The sequence below is a fragment of the Bubalus kerabau genome, chromosome 13 (assembly GCF_029407905.1).
Source record: "Bubalus kerabau isolate K-KA32 ecotype Philippines breed swamp buffalo chromosome 13, PCC_UOA_SB_1v2, whole genome shotgun sequence".
In the NCBI taxonomy this organism is placed as follows: Eukaryota; Metazoa; Chordata; class Mammalia; order Artiodactyla; family Bovidae; genus Bubalus; species Bubalus kerabau.
Window position 1 is genome coordinate 19,214,192 of NC_073636.1, and position 15,361 is coordinate 19,229,552.

Genomic DNA, 15,361 nt, shown 5'->3' on the forward strand with positions numbered 1-15,361 from the left:
TAAGCTATTCTAATATAGTTAGAGATGCAGCAATTAAATTAAAGGCTGAGGTGACATAAACAACCCAACAAATGAAATCTTGAATGTAATGAAGCCATAAATAAGGTCATGGCTAATTTTAAAGACTTCTTGTTTAATTCTTTTTGTTGATTAACATTGCCTGAAACCATAATTTGTTTGGAGAACTAATGTGTAATGGGGGTTGTTTATTTATATATTTATTTTAGCCTTAGAGAAAGTTTAAATATTCTGCAGAAATATGAGGATAAATGGAAACTATTTTAGACCTTGGTACTTATTTGGCAAACAGTGCCCCAGCAGAGTGTGTTCGTTTTGTTTTAATGTCTTCCCTTTTGCAAGGCACTGAACTTTGGGGTCTTTGATGATGAGCTGGCCACACTTTTGGAAATTCCCTTTAGCCACTTGGTATTTCATTTGATTTTAGCCTTCACACAGAAACTCTAAAATCATGCTTTACATACAACTCATCATGATAACTCATCTTTTTATTTAGACCCAACCACCTGGTTCTTCTGTCCTTTTAGACAGTCCAGACCTGTGGATTCAAGTACCAATCTTATTGGTATTTAGTGGTCTTAGGTTGGTGGTTCTTTCCTTCTTGCTTCTGCACCAAGATGGAATATCAATCAGTTCTTAATATAAATTCATGAGGATTTATGTGGAACCCTATTGTGAGATGCATTTTCAACTTCTTGGGAGACTTATCAAGATCTGAATTCAAAATCCATTTTTAAATTAAGTTCTCAGATATTCTAGAGCTTTTCCTTGGACACTTCCAGCACTCACTGTGGATAGCTGTTTGATTATTCTCTTTTCAATGCTTTTTCCTTTCTACTTCTTTTAGTGCCCCATTGGTTGATTTTGTGTAACTTAAGTAGTAGTAATGATGTTTGTTTTGTTTTGTTTTTCCAATCCTTAGTCTTTAGATTCTTCCACTAAAACAGATGTGGAGATAGGAGTGTGAAAATTCCAAACCTTCTGTATTGTCACAGAACAGAAAATGATGAGATAATTCATATATTCTGTGGCTCTGTAGTAATTACTTAATATACACTTAAAATTGCATAAAAGGGAATCAACAAATCTTTGTAGAATGAATGAATATTATTATATACATTTCTGTAAAACTAAAAAAATATTTTAAAAACAATTTTCTTACTTTATACCTTTCATAATTAGTTCTAGCGAATAAACTACACAGGGTTATATTGCTGAATCCTTAGGAATACAGAGTTTTCAAAATATTTGTCTTTGAAATTAAGTACCTTGGGGCCAGATAAGCATCTCCAGGGTGGTTCCTTTTGGTAGGATGGCGGAGTGGGTGGGTGGCTCTTTCAGCTTAGCTTTTTTCTGATGACACTTAGAATTCTTAAAGAAGGTTGGGAGCAGAGATGGGCAGGATGCAGAAGGAACTGGGGTTACTGGAGAACATGGGGTGTCCATGGAACAAGTTAACAGACAGCATGACTCCCGGGAGTTCCGTAGAACTGCCAGCTGTCGTGGACTCGGACAAGGACAGTGAATTCTGGCACCCCGTTTCTTGAGGCATGAGGGTTTTCTCTAAATTTCACAGTCTCCATGTGGCCTATGAAAGAAAGGAAGACCTAGAAATGACTTTGATTCTATAAAATTCTAATTCTGATGCAGGAGAGTTCCGATTTCAGTTTTGGTTTTACACGCTGTGTTGGCGTATCTTAAAAAAAAAAATCACCTGCTTTGTGACAGAAACTAAAGCTAAGGATAAATACTTAATTCAAATTATTCTCTTTTCCTTCTCTTTCTTTTTTTCCTTTCACGTGGATATTCAAGCTTTGTGAGGCGGTCAAGGGCTTAAACTCTTTGAACAAGCCCTGGATTCTGGTATGGATTCTTCTTCTAGCCTCTGTCCCTCCCCCTCCCCAACACTTATTTGGCAGCTACAATGTACAAGGATGTGGGAGGGGTCTGGATACAGAAATGAATAAGAAATTCCCCTCCCATTTCCTCTCACTTGGTGCCATGTGACAGACCATGCCCTATGTTATACACAGAGTGATATGAATTCAGTAGGGAGGGGAAGGCAGGTTGGGTGACACCAGACAGGTTGCCATTCCAAGTGGATTCTGGGGCCTTGCTGGAGTCTCAGGCCTGTGGAGGAATTATGCAGTTTGTGGCCTAAAAAAAACAAATTATGCAGTTTTCTGCTTTAAAAAAAAGTTTTTTTTTCACGAGCATGATATTGGAGAATTCTCTGTTTTTTTTAAAGCATCTTTTGTGGGTGGAACTTTTAGGTTCCTCGACTTTTAATTCTGATGCTACAGTTGATGCCTGTGGCTTTTTACATTCTATACGGATGCTCAGATGTGCCTGCCTGAGGACATTTGATTGATTTCTGTAATTAAGAAGCAACTAAACCTGCAGAAATTTGGTACAGGACTTAAGCTTGAATAGTCACAGATTCATTTCTAAACCAGGGGACTAGGGTGACAAGGGTTATGACCTTTGAGACGCAAACGAAGGCGGTGAGGGCCTGGGACTGTGGTCAGACCCTCCCCCAGCCTGTGACGTGACGTGTGGACAAGCTCACCTTTGGACACACTGTTTGACTTCCCTCTGGAGGTGTGGGTAGAATTTTTTCAAGAGCATTTTCAATAGCTCTGTGATATATTTAAATAAAAATGACCACTTAATTGCATAATATTGGTATTATAAATGCCTTGTATTTATTATATGATAATTAATTAAAATAAGGTTCAGTGTTAATATGTAGTAGAGTATTATGGATGTTTTATTTATGGTACACAGGAAATGTCCCTGGTGATTTTTTTTTTTACTCCCAGTTTAGAAATGATAAATCAAATATGAAAAGGAACTAGATGTTTTTCTTTAATGGTGTGTCTTTTTCTGGCACACACATCCACGTAACTGGCATCAGCTACATATGCACCTCACAAAATCAAGTCTGACTGCACCCAAGGATAGCTAAATGCCCATCAAGGAGTCAATGAATGCATTTGAGTTGTTTTAATTAGCTAGGTGTGATTTAAAGGTTGCCAAAATCAAAAAGGCTTATTCATTTTTCATCAATAATCACTTACCTTAATATTTCATTAGAACCTGCTGATTTGCAGACCTCCTTCTGGGCTTTGATTCATTATGACTGCAGACATAATTTAACTTTCCCTCTTTTTCCCATTCTGTATTGTACTCTTTCATCTGTGAGACACTGTTAAGATGTTTCCAACATTCATGGGGCTGCTAATTGATCCAACTTTTTTTTTTCTTCTTTAAACTGTACTTAAAGCTGAGGGTTCTAGGCTATGGAAAGCTGTGTGTGTGTGTGTGTGTGTGTGTGTGTGCAAAGTCAGTTTTCTTTCATCACTTGACTATCTGGTAATAATGTGCAAATTTTCTGTTTCCTATGTTCTGAGAGTAAGGGCTGATTTCTCGTATGCAGAAGTCAGGAAGTAAATAGTTTGGGTGCAGTCTTAGACTGTGCCATTAATCTGAAAACATCTTGTATGTGGCACACGCAGCAGATGAGACTATACTCTATGCATATACCTTGTTTTCAGAACAGTTCTCTGTTGCTTTAGATGCAGACCCGCACTTCATCTCTGCACACCTTTGTGTCCTCAGGTACTGGCATCATCCCCGGCTTCTGTGACGCCCCCTTGGGGGTGCTGCATGGACGCAGGGAGGCTGAGAGATGATCGTCACATTAACATGGCGCATGTGCGGAAGACAGCCATTCCTCTTCTTAAATTGTCCATGACTGTGTGCCCGATCTTAGCCACAGACAGTCCATGCAAGAGGTGGGGATCTGATTGGAACCTCTTAAAACCCCAGATTTCAATCACTATCCTTAAATGTGTAGAAAGTCCTTAGTTTTTTAGAAGTCATTCATCTAAAACATGGAAACAGGTTAGATCCCTAACACAGACTGAGATTCTGACAAGCTGATGCTAGCAATGAAAAAAAAGACACATTAATAAATAAATATTTTTACTTTTCCAGATTAACTATAAATACTCTATGTCTGTCTCCGATATCCATGTTAAACAATTTGTATAAATTACATATTATTAACATTCACCAACTGTAGCAGTTTTGAGGCTAAGTAAAAATTACTTCATGTAAAGAAATAAAAACTTGTGTGCTATAAAATTTGGTAATTAATAATTTGAATTTATAATTCAATATATATATATTGAATTATAAATATTTTCATTGGACAGGAAGCTTTCTTACCTTTTAAATATTTCCTAGAAAAAGTAGTGCTGACTTTCCTTATGTCCAAGATTTCTGTTACAGAAATATGTCTGGAAAAAATGAATGAACCACCAGCAGATATATAGATATCTGCTTATGGAGAATTTAAAGAACACTTATGCATTTGGAGATATTAGCCACCACTAAAAATTGAAAGTCGTTGTTTGCCCAGAGCTACTTTTTGCATCTTGCTTCAGAATGTTTGTTGGAAACCCTTTCCATAAAATAGATTTATTAGAGTTAACATGACTTGCTTTGGGAGAGTATGTAGATTTCTGTAATTCTATTCTTGGCATATGATGTTCTTCACAATTCTGGGAGCCAGTGTGGAGGTAGAGTGGACAAGGTCTCTTTGCTAGACTTCTCCTTTACCTCTGTGAGCTTCTCATCCTGCCTGTCCTGCTTAACAGTCTTTGTTCCTTCTGCCCTTGAACACAGGTCTGAGGAGGCACAGCAGGTTACATTGTCCACTGCGGTGGTTTTAGATTTAGATCTTGGCTCTGCCGTTTACGTGAATGGCTGGCAAGTTATTTAACCTCCCTGAGCCTCGTTAAACTCATCTGTATTTAAAATTTTTTGTCCCATTGTTGGACCATATGTCAGCTGTGTCCTGATTTTTATATTTAGAAAATACATTCTTTATAACCGTCCATCATGATCTGTGTTGGCGACTGTTGGGGGTAAAAGAAAAATACAGGTCCAGCCTCTGATAGTAATGCTCTTCTAGTCTTCTGGGAGAACAACAGACGGATTTAAATAACACAACCAGTTTTATGGACCATGCTGTTTATTCTAATAGCTAGACCAGAATGGTTTGATTGACTTTTTAAAAATCTGGTATGTTTTTTACCATATGGCCAAAGCCATATCTAGGGTGCCAAGCTAATAAGCCTTCTTTTCTCTGCCAGTGAACCATGAAAGTTGTTAGCAAAATGTTTTATTGTGGATTGATCCATTTTCCAAGCTCTTGGTGATATAAACACCATCTTAAAAGATAAAGTGTAGATTACCAAACATTAGTCACTGAAAATTTGTTGTACCAAAGGACCATAGACCACCTGTCTATGAGATGACCCAGCGTGGAAGGTACATAATATGGTTAGGGATGCCTGAAAAATGTTATAAAACTACCCTGAATCAGTTGGTTGTGGGTACACAGTATAGGTTATGTTCTTTTGAATGATGTAACATGAGAAGAATGTACAAACGTGTTTAGTAATACTTTGCAATAATGTATTTTTTTGAGATAGGGTTTAAAATAGAATGACTTTGTGCTTTCCTCATTTATGACAACTTTTTATACAAAGGGCTCAATGTGCAAATTCTTCTGAATAATAACCACTAATTCCTGTGTATAGCAATGTAATGATGTAACGGGATTAGTTTGTCCTCTAGTCTATCAATTCTTAAAAGAGTTCATGGCATTCCTAGCTTCCTCATACCATCAGACTATTTGTATCTTTCATTTTCTCTCCTCATGTTTGTGTCTTCCTTTACACCCTTCAGCATATATACTGTATTTAAATTAGCTTCTAAAAAGTCCTTTTGCCTCTTCCATCCTCACAGCCCTTTCAGGATCTGACTCTATGGACTGATTTTTTTCCTGGTCCTGGGTCATATTTTCCTCCTTTTTCTCTTTTTGAATTTGTTTAATTTAGACTGTGCTAGGTCTTTGTTGCTATGCGGGCTTTTCTCTAATTGCGGCGAGCAGGGGCTACTCTTTAGTTGCCGTGTACGGACTTGCCATTGTGGTGGCTTCTCTCGTGGAGCACGGGCTCTAGGGCACCAGGCTTCAGTGGTTGCAGCACATGGGCTCATAGTTGCAGCTCCCGGGCTGTAGAGCACAAGCTAAGTAATTGTGGCACATGGGCTTGGTTGCTCTGCATCCTGTGGGATCTTCCCAGATCAGGGATCAAACCCATGTCTCCTGCTTTGGCAGGTGGATTCTTTACCGCTGAACCACTAGGTAAGCCCCCCTCCTTCTTCTTATATCTAATAATTTTTTCATCAGCTGTCAGATATTTTGAAATTTAGGATGTGGAGGATTATATGTTGTTCTGTCCAGTCAGAATTACCTCCCTAAAGTTTAGTTTGGGTGGCATCAGTTCTGCCCAAAAAAACCTGACTGCAGAATCAAGTCCAGACTTCTTGGTGTGGCAGTTTCCTCCCAGGGAACCATCAAGGTCTTAACCCTCTGTATCGTCCTCTTCAAAACTCTAGTCACTCCAGGCTGTTTACCATCCTAAAATACATCAAGTATTTTTCTACCTCAGTTCCCACTGCATGTACTTTTATTTGTTTATTTTTGATCAGTCTGGAATTGATGCATTCAGCTCTCTTTATCTCTGTTGTTAAAATCCCGGTTCTCCAAATGCCATCTTTCTGCAGTATAGTAGCAACTATTTGGAATGAGTCTGTCCTTTTCCTTGGATTCAAAATAGTTTGTATGTCTACAAATCACTTCCTTAAGTGCTTGGACAGCATAGTTGGAAACTATCTGTCTCCCCTCTACTTTTTGCATGATTTTTTTTTTCCTCCACATTTTCTATACATTGTCTTTAGCAATGGTGGGAAATTGTTGTTAAGTCATTCCCGAGAACTGTGGTTAGGACCTGACTGCTGTTAGAAAGTTATCTCAGACATAGGGTCATTATCACTCTATTACGCATGTACACAGGTTACTTTTCCTGTTAGGAAATGAGGACTTATCTATAAGGAGGTAAAGATAAGGATCATGCTTTATTTAGCCTCATATCTTTGAAATGCTTTTATGTTTGGAGAATTTTAAAGTGGGTATGCAGGAGGAAAAAATGAAAAAAAAATTTGGCTTCAAGTAGTTTAGTGATTCGATTTATTTGAGAAGAGTCATTTACCTAACATGCGACTTCAACATGTAAGGATAATTCAGTTCATAAATGTTAAGTACCTGTAACTTTCCAGTAACCTATCAATGACATGGAACAGAATAGATTGCTTTACAAATCCATTATTATACTATTTTTGTTTTTGGCTAGGACTTTTTTCCCCACAATAATTATAATTCAGTGTTAATTAAGTTGCATATATATTTTTTCTTTGTACATTTCTTAAGCCAGCCATAATGGTAATTCTTCTACCAATAATGTTGGATTAAAGACTGAGAAACAAAGAGCTTAGGTTATTTTGAGACCCTTTGGTATCTCTATCCTGTCTGTTTTCTTCCTGTGCAGCTAGCTACTCAAACCACTACTGGGCACTGTTTAACTAGGCGCAACATTTTGCTGATTTCCTTTAAGTGTTTCCTGCATAAGAACCATATAATCCCTTAATCAGCTTCTTTTGAAATGTCTGTTTACACTAAACATAGTCCTATTCCAATTAGTTTCAAATTCTAAGCAGAAGTTCCAGTAATTAAACATTGTCTGAAGGAACATCCCATTACTGTACTGCAGCATTGAAATTGAGATACAGTTCAGTTCAGTCTCTCAGTCGTGTCCAACTCTTTGCGACCCCATGAATCGCAGCACACCAGGCCTTCCTGTCCATCACCAACTCCCGGAGTTCACTCAAACTCACGTCCATAGAGTCGGTGATGCTATCCAGCCATCTCATCCTCTGTCGTCCCTTTCTCCTCCTGCCCCCAATCCCTCCCAACATCAGAGTCTTTTCCAATGAGTCAACTCTTCGCATGAGGTGGCCAAAGTACTGGAGTTTCAGCTTTAGCATCAGTCCTTCCAAAGAACACCCAGGACTGGTCTCCTTTAGGATGGACTGGTTGGATCTCCTTGCAGTCCAAGGGACTCTCAAGAGTCGTCTCCAACACCACAGTTCAAAAGCATCAATTCTTCAGCACTCAGCTTTCTTCACAGTCCAACTCTCACATCCATACATGACCACTGGAAAAACCATAGCCTTGACTAAACGGACCTTTGTTGGCAAAGTAATGTCTCTGCTTTTGAATATGCTGTCTAGGTTGGTCATAACTTTCCTTCCAAGGAGTAAGCGTCTTTTAATTTCATGGCTGCAATCACCACCTGCAGTGATTATGGAGCCCCAAAAAATAAAGTCTGACACTGTTTCCACTGTTTCCCCATCTATTTCCCATGAAGTGATGGGACTAGATGCCATGATCTTCGTTTTCTGAATGTTGAGCTTTAAGCCAACTTTTTCACTCTCCTCTTTCACTTTCATCAAGAGGCTTTTGAGTTCCTCTTCACTTTCTGCCATAAGGGTGGTGTCATCTGCATATCTGAGGTTATTGAGATTTCTCCTGGCAATCTTGATTCCAGCTTGTGCTTCTTCCAGCCCAGCGTTTCTCATGATGTACTCTGCATATAGTAGAAACAACATTAAGCTTGTTAGCACTTTCATCAATTTCATTGATCAACTACACTGAAGGACTATATACTGATGTAAAGGAATTTTTTTCCTCTCAAACTTCAACATTATGTGACTTTGGGAAACAACACTTCTCACCTCTTTTGTAAGATTAAATAACTATATACAAATAAATAATAATTTTAAATAAGTAAATAATAATCACTCTCTTGTAGGGTTGTGTGGGATAAATGAGATAATACAAGTAAATTATTTGATATAGTAACTGCTGGCAGTATTATAAATACATATATTTAATGGTGGTGGAGGTCAAATTTCATGTCAAACTCTGTTATGAGATGCAAACTATTATGTATAGGATGGATAAATAACAAGGCCCTACTGTAGAACACAGGGAGCTATATTCAATATCCTGTGATAAACCATAATGGAAAAGAATATGAAAAAGGGTATGTATTTGTATAGCTGAGTCACTTTACCATACAGCAGAGATTAACACAATATTGTAAATCAACTATACTTGCATAAAATTTTTAAAAACTATATTATGATTAAAAAGTCTTCTAAGTAGATCTTGAAAATTCAGTGAGAAGCACAGTCACTTGAACAAGCATTCTGTTTTAACATATTATAAAATTTTGGGCAACTTCTTGGACTTATTTTTAAATGCAATTTAATCTGTATAAACTGCTAGCCTAACTATGGAATAAAGGGAGATAATCCTTGAATGTGACACAGTTGGCAGTTTACTTAAAAAATGTCACATATGTCAGTTGTGTCCTACTCTTTGTGACCCCATGGACTGTAGCCCGCCAGGGTCCTCTGTCTCTGAAGTTCTCCAGGCAAGAATACTGGAAGTGGGTAGCCATTCTCTTCCCCAGGGGATCTTCCTGACCAAGGGATCAAACCCACGTCTCCTGAATTGCAGGCAGATTCTTTACTGTCTGAGCTACCAGGGAAGCCAATCTATGTCACATGTACATGATAACAATTCTGTATATTTCTCTAGTGTGCCCTGCAATGGTGTTAGAACGTCGGCATCAGCTGAGATGAGAGTTTTTCAAACCTGGATGGTCGGTAGATGAACCACTGTAATATTAATTGGCAATAGAATTTATTTCATAATGTGTGTGATCCGTTGCAGCGGTAAAATAGATTATTTTTAGATTCCCATGTAAAATTGTCTTCTCACTAGATAATTATAATTGGCTCTGTGTGTAACACAAATTTTAAATATTTTATGTTATTAGTAACACCAGCATAACAAGATAGAAATGCAAATACATTTTCCTGTTTCTTAAACTGTGGCTGCAAACAGAGAATTGGTTCTGTAAATTATTTTTAATGTGCACACTTTTTAACAAGGTTCTTAAACTGGTAATCATGTTTCGGTTTCCAGCATCGAGGGGCAGTGATGGTTTGACAGCCATACTGTTGCTTTCATGGGTAATGAAATACTGGTTTTCATTAAATTTTATGTTAAAAGCCCTTATTTGGAGTCATAGATTTCTACCATTTTAGAGCGTGAAGAAACTTGATTTAAAAGCCTCCTGTTTTACAAAAGTGGGGACAGAGGGGTGGGGGTGTGGAAGAAGGTGACTGTTTCTTATCCCCATCTTTCCAGTTAAGAAAGTCTTGGTACCATGGCAGGAATACCTGATGGGGATCAGGAGACCTGCAGGCTGAGGTGGGGTGGGGGCGCTGTCCTTAAGGAGTGGTGCTGCCTTGGGTGAAATCCTGATCACAAGCAGCCTTTTTACAGATTTATAAAATAGGGATAATCACTCCTGGTTTGCCACTTACAGAAGAAATATATATTCATCAAATAAAGTATATTTGTGAAAGCGTACTTACAAACACAAATATCTACCTGTGTTGTATCATACTGTTATAATTTTGCCTGCCTCTTGACCTCTTCTGCAACCTATAGAATTATGTTGAGTGGGTGAGTTAATTCAAAGACGGATATGAAAGCAGCTTTGAGAAGTTGAGTACATCTCACCATGCCAGCGGTTCATTGGACTACTCCTAGACTTAGATATAAATACATTTTTATAAGTAATAAGTAAGAGTCTAATTGGACTTCACATGAGATTTTTTTTAAAGGGAACTCAAAATGCACCATCTTGAGAATCATAACCATATTTCCTTCAAAGTTAAATGCAGCAGACACAGATGTGTGTCTGTGAGTAAACAGTGCATGTGCGATGTGCATGTTTATCATCCCTTTTATTGAGAACCTGGGAAGATGCTCCGGCCTGCGACATCCAAGTCCATTTCCACTAAATCCCACCTTGTCATCCTTGCTGCTCCCATTGGCCAGGGAGGTCATGGTGCCTTTGACTGTGTCTGGGGTCATTTACAGTCTGTTACAGGTTCCCACCTAGCCTCTGGGTGTCTCTTCACTGCATGTGGGCCGAGGCACATACACCATTCTGTATCACATTTCCCCTGCCCCCTGCTCCATCCATCCTTTACTCGCCTCAGGGTGCTTCCTCCTCTTTAGTTTGGTTCTTTTATTCCTTTCTCCCTGCCCAGGCCCCCTCCCCACAGGCCCTCTCTGGCCGGTCCCTCTTCTGTAATTCCTTGCGTATGTGTATTCCTCTCTCCCAGATGCCGCCTTTATCCACGTGTCTTATTACTCCTAATTCAGCAGGAGCAGACCCCACCTGGTGCATCCACCTGTGTGTCTGTAAGTTCTCACACGGTGGCTGGCAAGCAGCAGGTGCTGTCTGCTATTTGTTTAATGGCTGCACGCATGTGGAAAATTCTGAAAGAGATGGGAATACCAGACCACCTGACCTGCCTCTTGAGAAACCTATATGCAGGTCAGGAAGCAACAGTTAGAACTGGACGTGGAACAGCAGACTGGTTCCAAATAGGAAAAGGAGTACATCAAGGCTGTATATTGTCACCCTGCTTATTTAACTTATATGCAGAGTACATCATTAGAAATGCTGGGCTGGAGGAAGCACAAGCTGGAATCAAGATTGCTGGGAGAAATCTCAATAACCTCAGATATGCAGATGACACCACCCTTATGGCAGAAAATGAAGAGGAACTCAAAAGCCTCTTGATGAAAGTGAAAGAGGAGAGTGAAAAAGTTGGCTTAAAGCTCAACATTCAGAAAACGAAGATCATGGCATCTGGTCCCACCACGTCATGGGAAATAGATGGGGAAACAGTGGAAACAGTGTCAGACTTTATTTTTCTGGGCTCCAAAATCACTGCAGATGGTGACTGCAGCCATGAAATTAAAAGATGCTTACTCCTTGGAAGGAAAGTTATGACCAACCTAGATAGCATATTCAAAAGCAGAGACATTACTTTGCCAACAAAGGTCCATCTAGTCAAGGCTATGGTTTTTCCAGTGGTCATGTATGGATGTGAGAGTTGGACTGTGAAGAAAGCTGAGTGCTGAAGAATTGATGCTTTTGAACTGTGGTGTTGGAGAAGACTCGTGAGAGTCCCTTGGACTGCAAGGAGATCCAACCAGTCCATCCTAAAGGAGACCAGTCCTGGGTGTTCTTTGGAAGGACTGATGCTAAAGCTGAAACTCCAGTACTTTGGCCACCTCATGCGAAGAGTTGACTCATTGGAAAAGACTCTGATGCTGGGAGGGAATGGGGGCAGGAGGAGAAGGGGACGACAGACAATGAGATGGCTGGATGGCATCACCAACTCAATGGACATGAGTCTGAGTGAACTCCGGGAGTTGGTGATAGACAGGGGGGCCTGGTGTGCTGCGATTCATGGGGTCGCAAAGAGTCGGACACGACTGAGCGACTGAACTGACTCATGTGCGTGTGTTTCATGTATGTGTGCATGTACATGGTAAGTTTTATGCATGTTTATAATGTGTTTTTATGGGTTTCTGTGTGTGTGCTTGCATGTGTGTTTATTGATGTATTATGTGTATTGTGAATGTGTTTGCATGTATGTCTATTTGTATGTATGTTTATATGTTTGTCTGTTTGTGGGGTGTGGGCTCCCTGTCTCTTGCCTGGTAAGCACTCTGAGTTACTTGCAGAAAATCCTGCTGGATGGGAGTGGGGGTTGACTGACTACTGGCTGTGCCTCTGAGAAGATCATCCCCACCAGGAACAGAGCAACCTTCTCTTTTTAAAAAAATTATATTATTTTCTTTTCTGACCATGCAGCATGTGGGATCTTAGTTCCCTGACCAGGTATTGAACCTGTGCCTGCAGCATTGGGAGTGTGGAGTCTTAACCACTGGACCAGCAGGGAAGTCCCTTAAGCCCTCTCTCTCTTTATGATGCTTCCTGTTTCTGTTTTTCAAAGCATCTTCTTTTCACCAAATCTAAAAATCCTATGTTGTCTCCAGGCAGCTATATGTAAAAGGCTATTTATCAAAGATTTTGCTTTTAACCCTTCTTGCATGCCTTCTAAAAATTCCTCTTCAAAAATATGTCATGGAGAGCTTGTAGAAGCTGTTAACATGAAATAACACACAGTAAGGGTTTAATTCCTTTCATTAAACCTAAAAGTTATCTTACTATTAAAAAGTAGAACTTTTTTGTATAAAACTTAGAAAATACAGAAAAATTAATGATCTCACCCGAAGCCAATAATAACCTTTTAAGTATATTCTTTAAACACATAGACTGATATCTGCATATGTGTTCTTATACAAAACTAAAACTAGAGTTATATACATACCTCTTTAGGAATCTGCCTTTTACTTACTATGTCACAAACATCCTTCCATGCCAGGAAATAGTCTCTTAGAAAACATTTTCTAAAATTCCAGCTATATTTCATTTCATGGATTTTTCTTGCTCAAATTGATGAACTGCCCAAGCTTCAGTCTTCTCATGTGTAAAAAGGAACAATAATATTGCCTTAAACAGTCTCAGGGAATTAAATGAGAATAATGCCTGTCACAGAAAGTACTCAATTGATTATTCAGTTCAGTTCAGTTCAGTTGCTCAGTTGTGTCCAGCTCTTTGTGACCCCATGGACTGCAGCATGCCAGGCTTCCCTGTCCATCACCAATTCCCAGAGCCTGCTCAAACTCATGTCAATTGATTATTAGTTTCAGTTTATATTTATCCATTTCCTACTGTCTTTCAACAACTTAACATGTCTTATGGTCTGTCGTCTACAATTTCTTGCAAATATAAATATGTACTTGCATTTCATCCATCAAACATTTTTAAACTCCATAAATATACATGTTCTTCATTTTCAAATAGCATTATCAAAAGATGGTAGGATATTTCTACTGAAGGCAAATCCTGAATTTAAAACACTTTGGGATTTGCCTTACAGATTTCCTTCTGAAAGTAGAGGTTACTCTCACTTCCCTCAGGCGGTTTCATCCTTGGCCTTTGGGCCTCTGTGGCCTCTTTCATCGGACCTTGTGCTACAGGTCAATGATCCCCTAGGCTGTTCCAGAAAGACACGCTGGAGCACCCCTGCATTGGGTCTGGACAGCTCCCCTCCTGGTCTTTATTTCTTCTCTCTCAGGGCTCATTGGGCTGCTAGCCTCAGAGTGGTATTAGGTCAAAGAAATTGTCTATCAGAGTTAAGGAAGTCACCAGTAATCTTTCAGAGTGCACATGACCTTAAATAAAAAATTTTTTGATTTAATTTAGATGTTCTTTTCTCTCATTAGGTGAAGCATGAAAGTAAAAAATTTATTAAGGTTGGACTATTTTTACAATTTTGGATTTAAAAAAAAATACTAATTTCTAATTCTAGGGAAGATCTAGTCCCATTTTAAAATATGTCAAAAATAAATTTCTATTCTGAAGTTTTGTATATTAAAAAATCTGTATTCATGGTCGTATAATGCAGTCTTTAGAGTTGGAAAGAAAATCCTGTTTAGGCTTTATTTAGGTTAACACAGTATGTCTGTTATTTTTTTCCCTCCATTTCATGAATTAATCTTTTTTACAGGCGGTAGAGAGTGAACATCTCTTGCCTGGACTCCTGTATCCCAAATAGAGAAAATTTAAAGTGTTTGCCACAGCATCATCTTTTAAAAGCCCCTTTTTTCTGATTTTGAAAGTTAGTTTGGGTTTTTCATGGAAACCGAGATGAACTTTTTGGCCAACCCATTATTTTTCTTATGTTTTCTCTAGAAATTACACATCTTCTCCCCCCATCCCCCGCAAAACCCATATTTCTCTTTCTTAGTCTAAACCAAATGTTGGCTGCCAGCTCCTTTGTTCTGGGCCCATATGTGTGGGAGATATTTGAGACTGAGAGAGTTTGTCGCCCTCCTGACATCTGTATTGTGGAAGTGGGACCCACCATTGAGAAATGCTAACACAAAGCCTCCGCCATTCCTTTACCGGCGCATTCGAGAGATCCTGACCACATTTCAAAACCGGGAGAGCCTTGTTGAGCCTGAATCTGTTAGACTCTGAAATGCACCCTGGGTTTTGAGGAAGAAGTGAGCCCATTTATAGCTTTAATTACTCATTTGGGATACTACAGGCTGTTGCCAAAGCCAGTTATCATCAGCTTTGATTAGAAATCAGGAAAGGCAGCTGCTGAAATGCGGAGTGAAAAGAATTGTATTGGATTAGAAAGGCGTTCTTTTGAATCTGAAAGAGAAGGCATGCGTCTTTGGGAAACATCTGAATATGCATTTATTTTAATAATTGAATAGCTAGAGGTATAGTACGGTACACTGTAGCTTGGAGTGGTTTTCATTATTAAATTAAGTGCCTTTGTTCAGTTCATCTAGATTTCCTATTGGCTGCTCTAGTCTTTTTCCTTTTAGCTCCAATTTAATGCAGTG

General features: G+C 39.0%; 1 protein-coding gene across 38 annotated transcripts in view; it reads left to right on the forward strand.

Moving 5' to 3' along the window:
- Positions 1 to 15,361, forward strand: part of PARD3 (par-3 family cell polarity regulator) — a 579,492-nt gene that overhangs the window by 442,218 nt on the left and 121,913 nt on the right. The window contains exon 23 of one of the 38 annotated variants that reach the window (XM_055543727.1): positions 3,640 to 4,093. The exons of the other annotated variants lie outside the window; for them this stretch is intronic. Coding sequence (XP_055399702.1) covers positions 3,640 to 3,667 — 28 coding nt within the window. The 3' untranslated portion in view covers positions 3,668 to 4,093. Of the gene's footprint in view, positions 1 to 3,639; positions 4,094 to 15,361 lie in introns of those variants that run through there. 38 annotated transcript variants of the gene reach the window in all.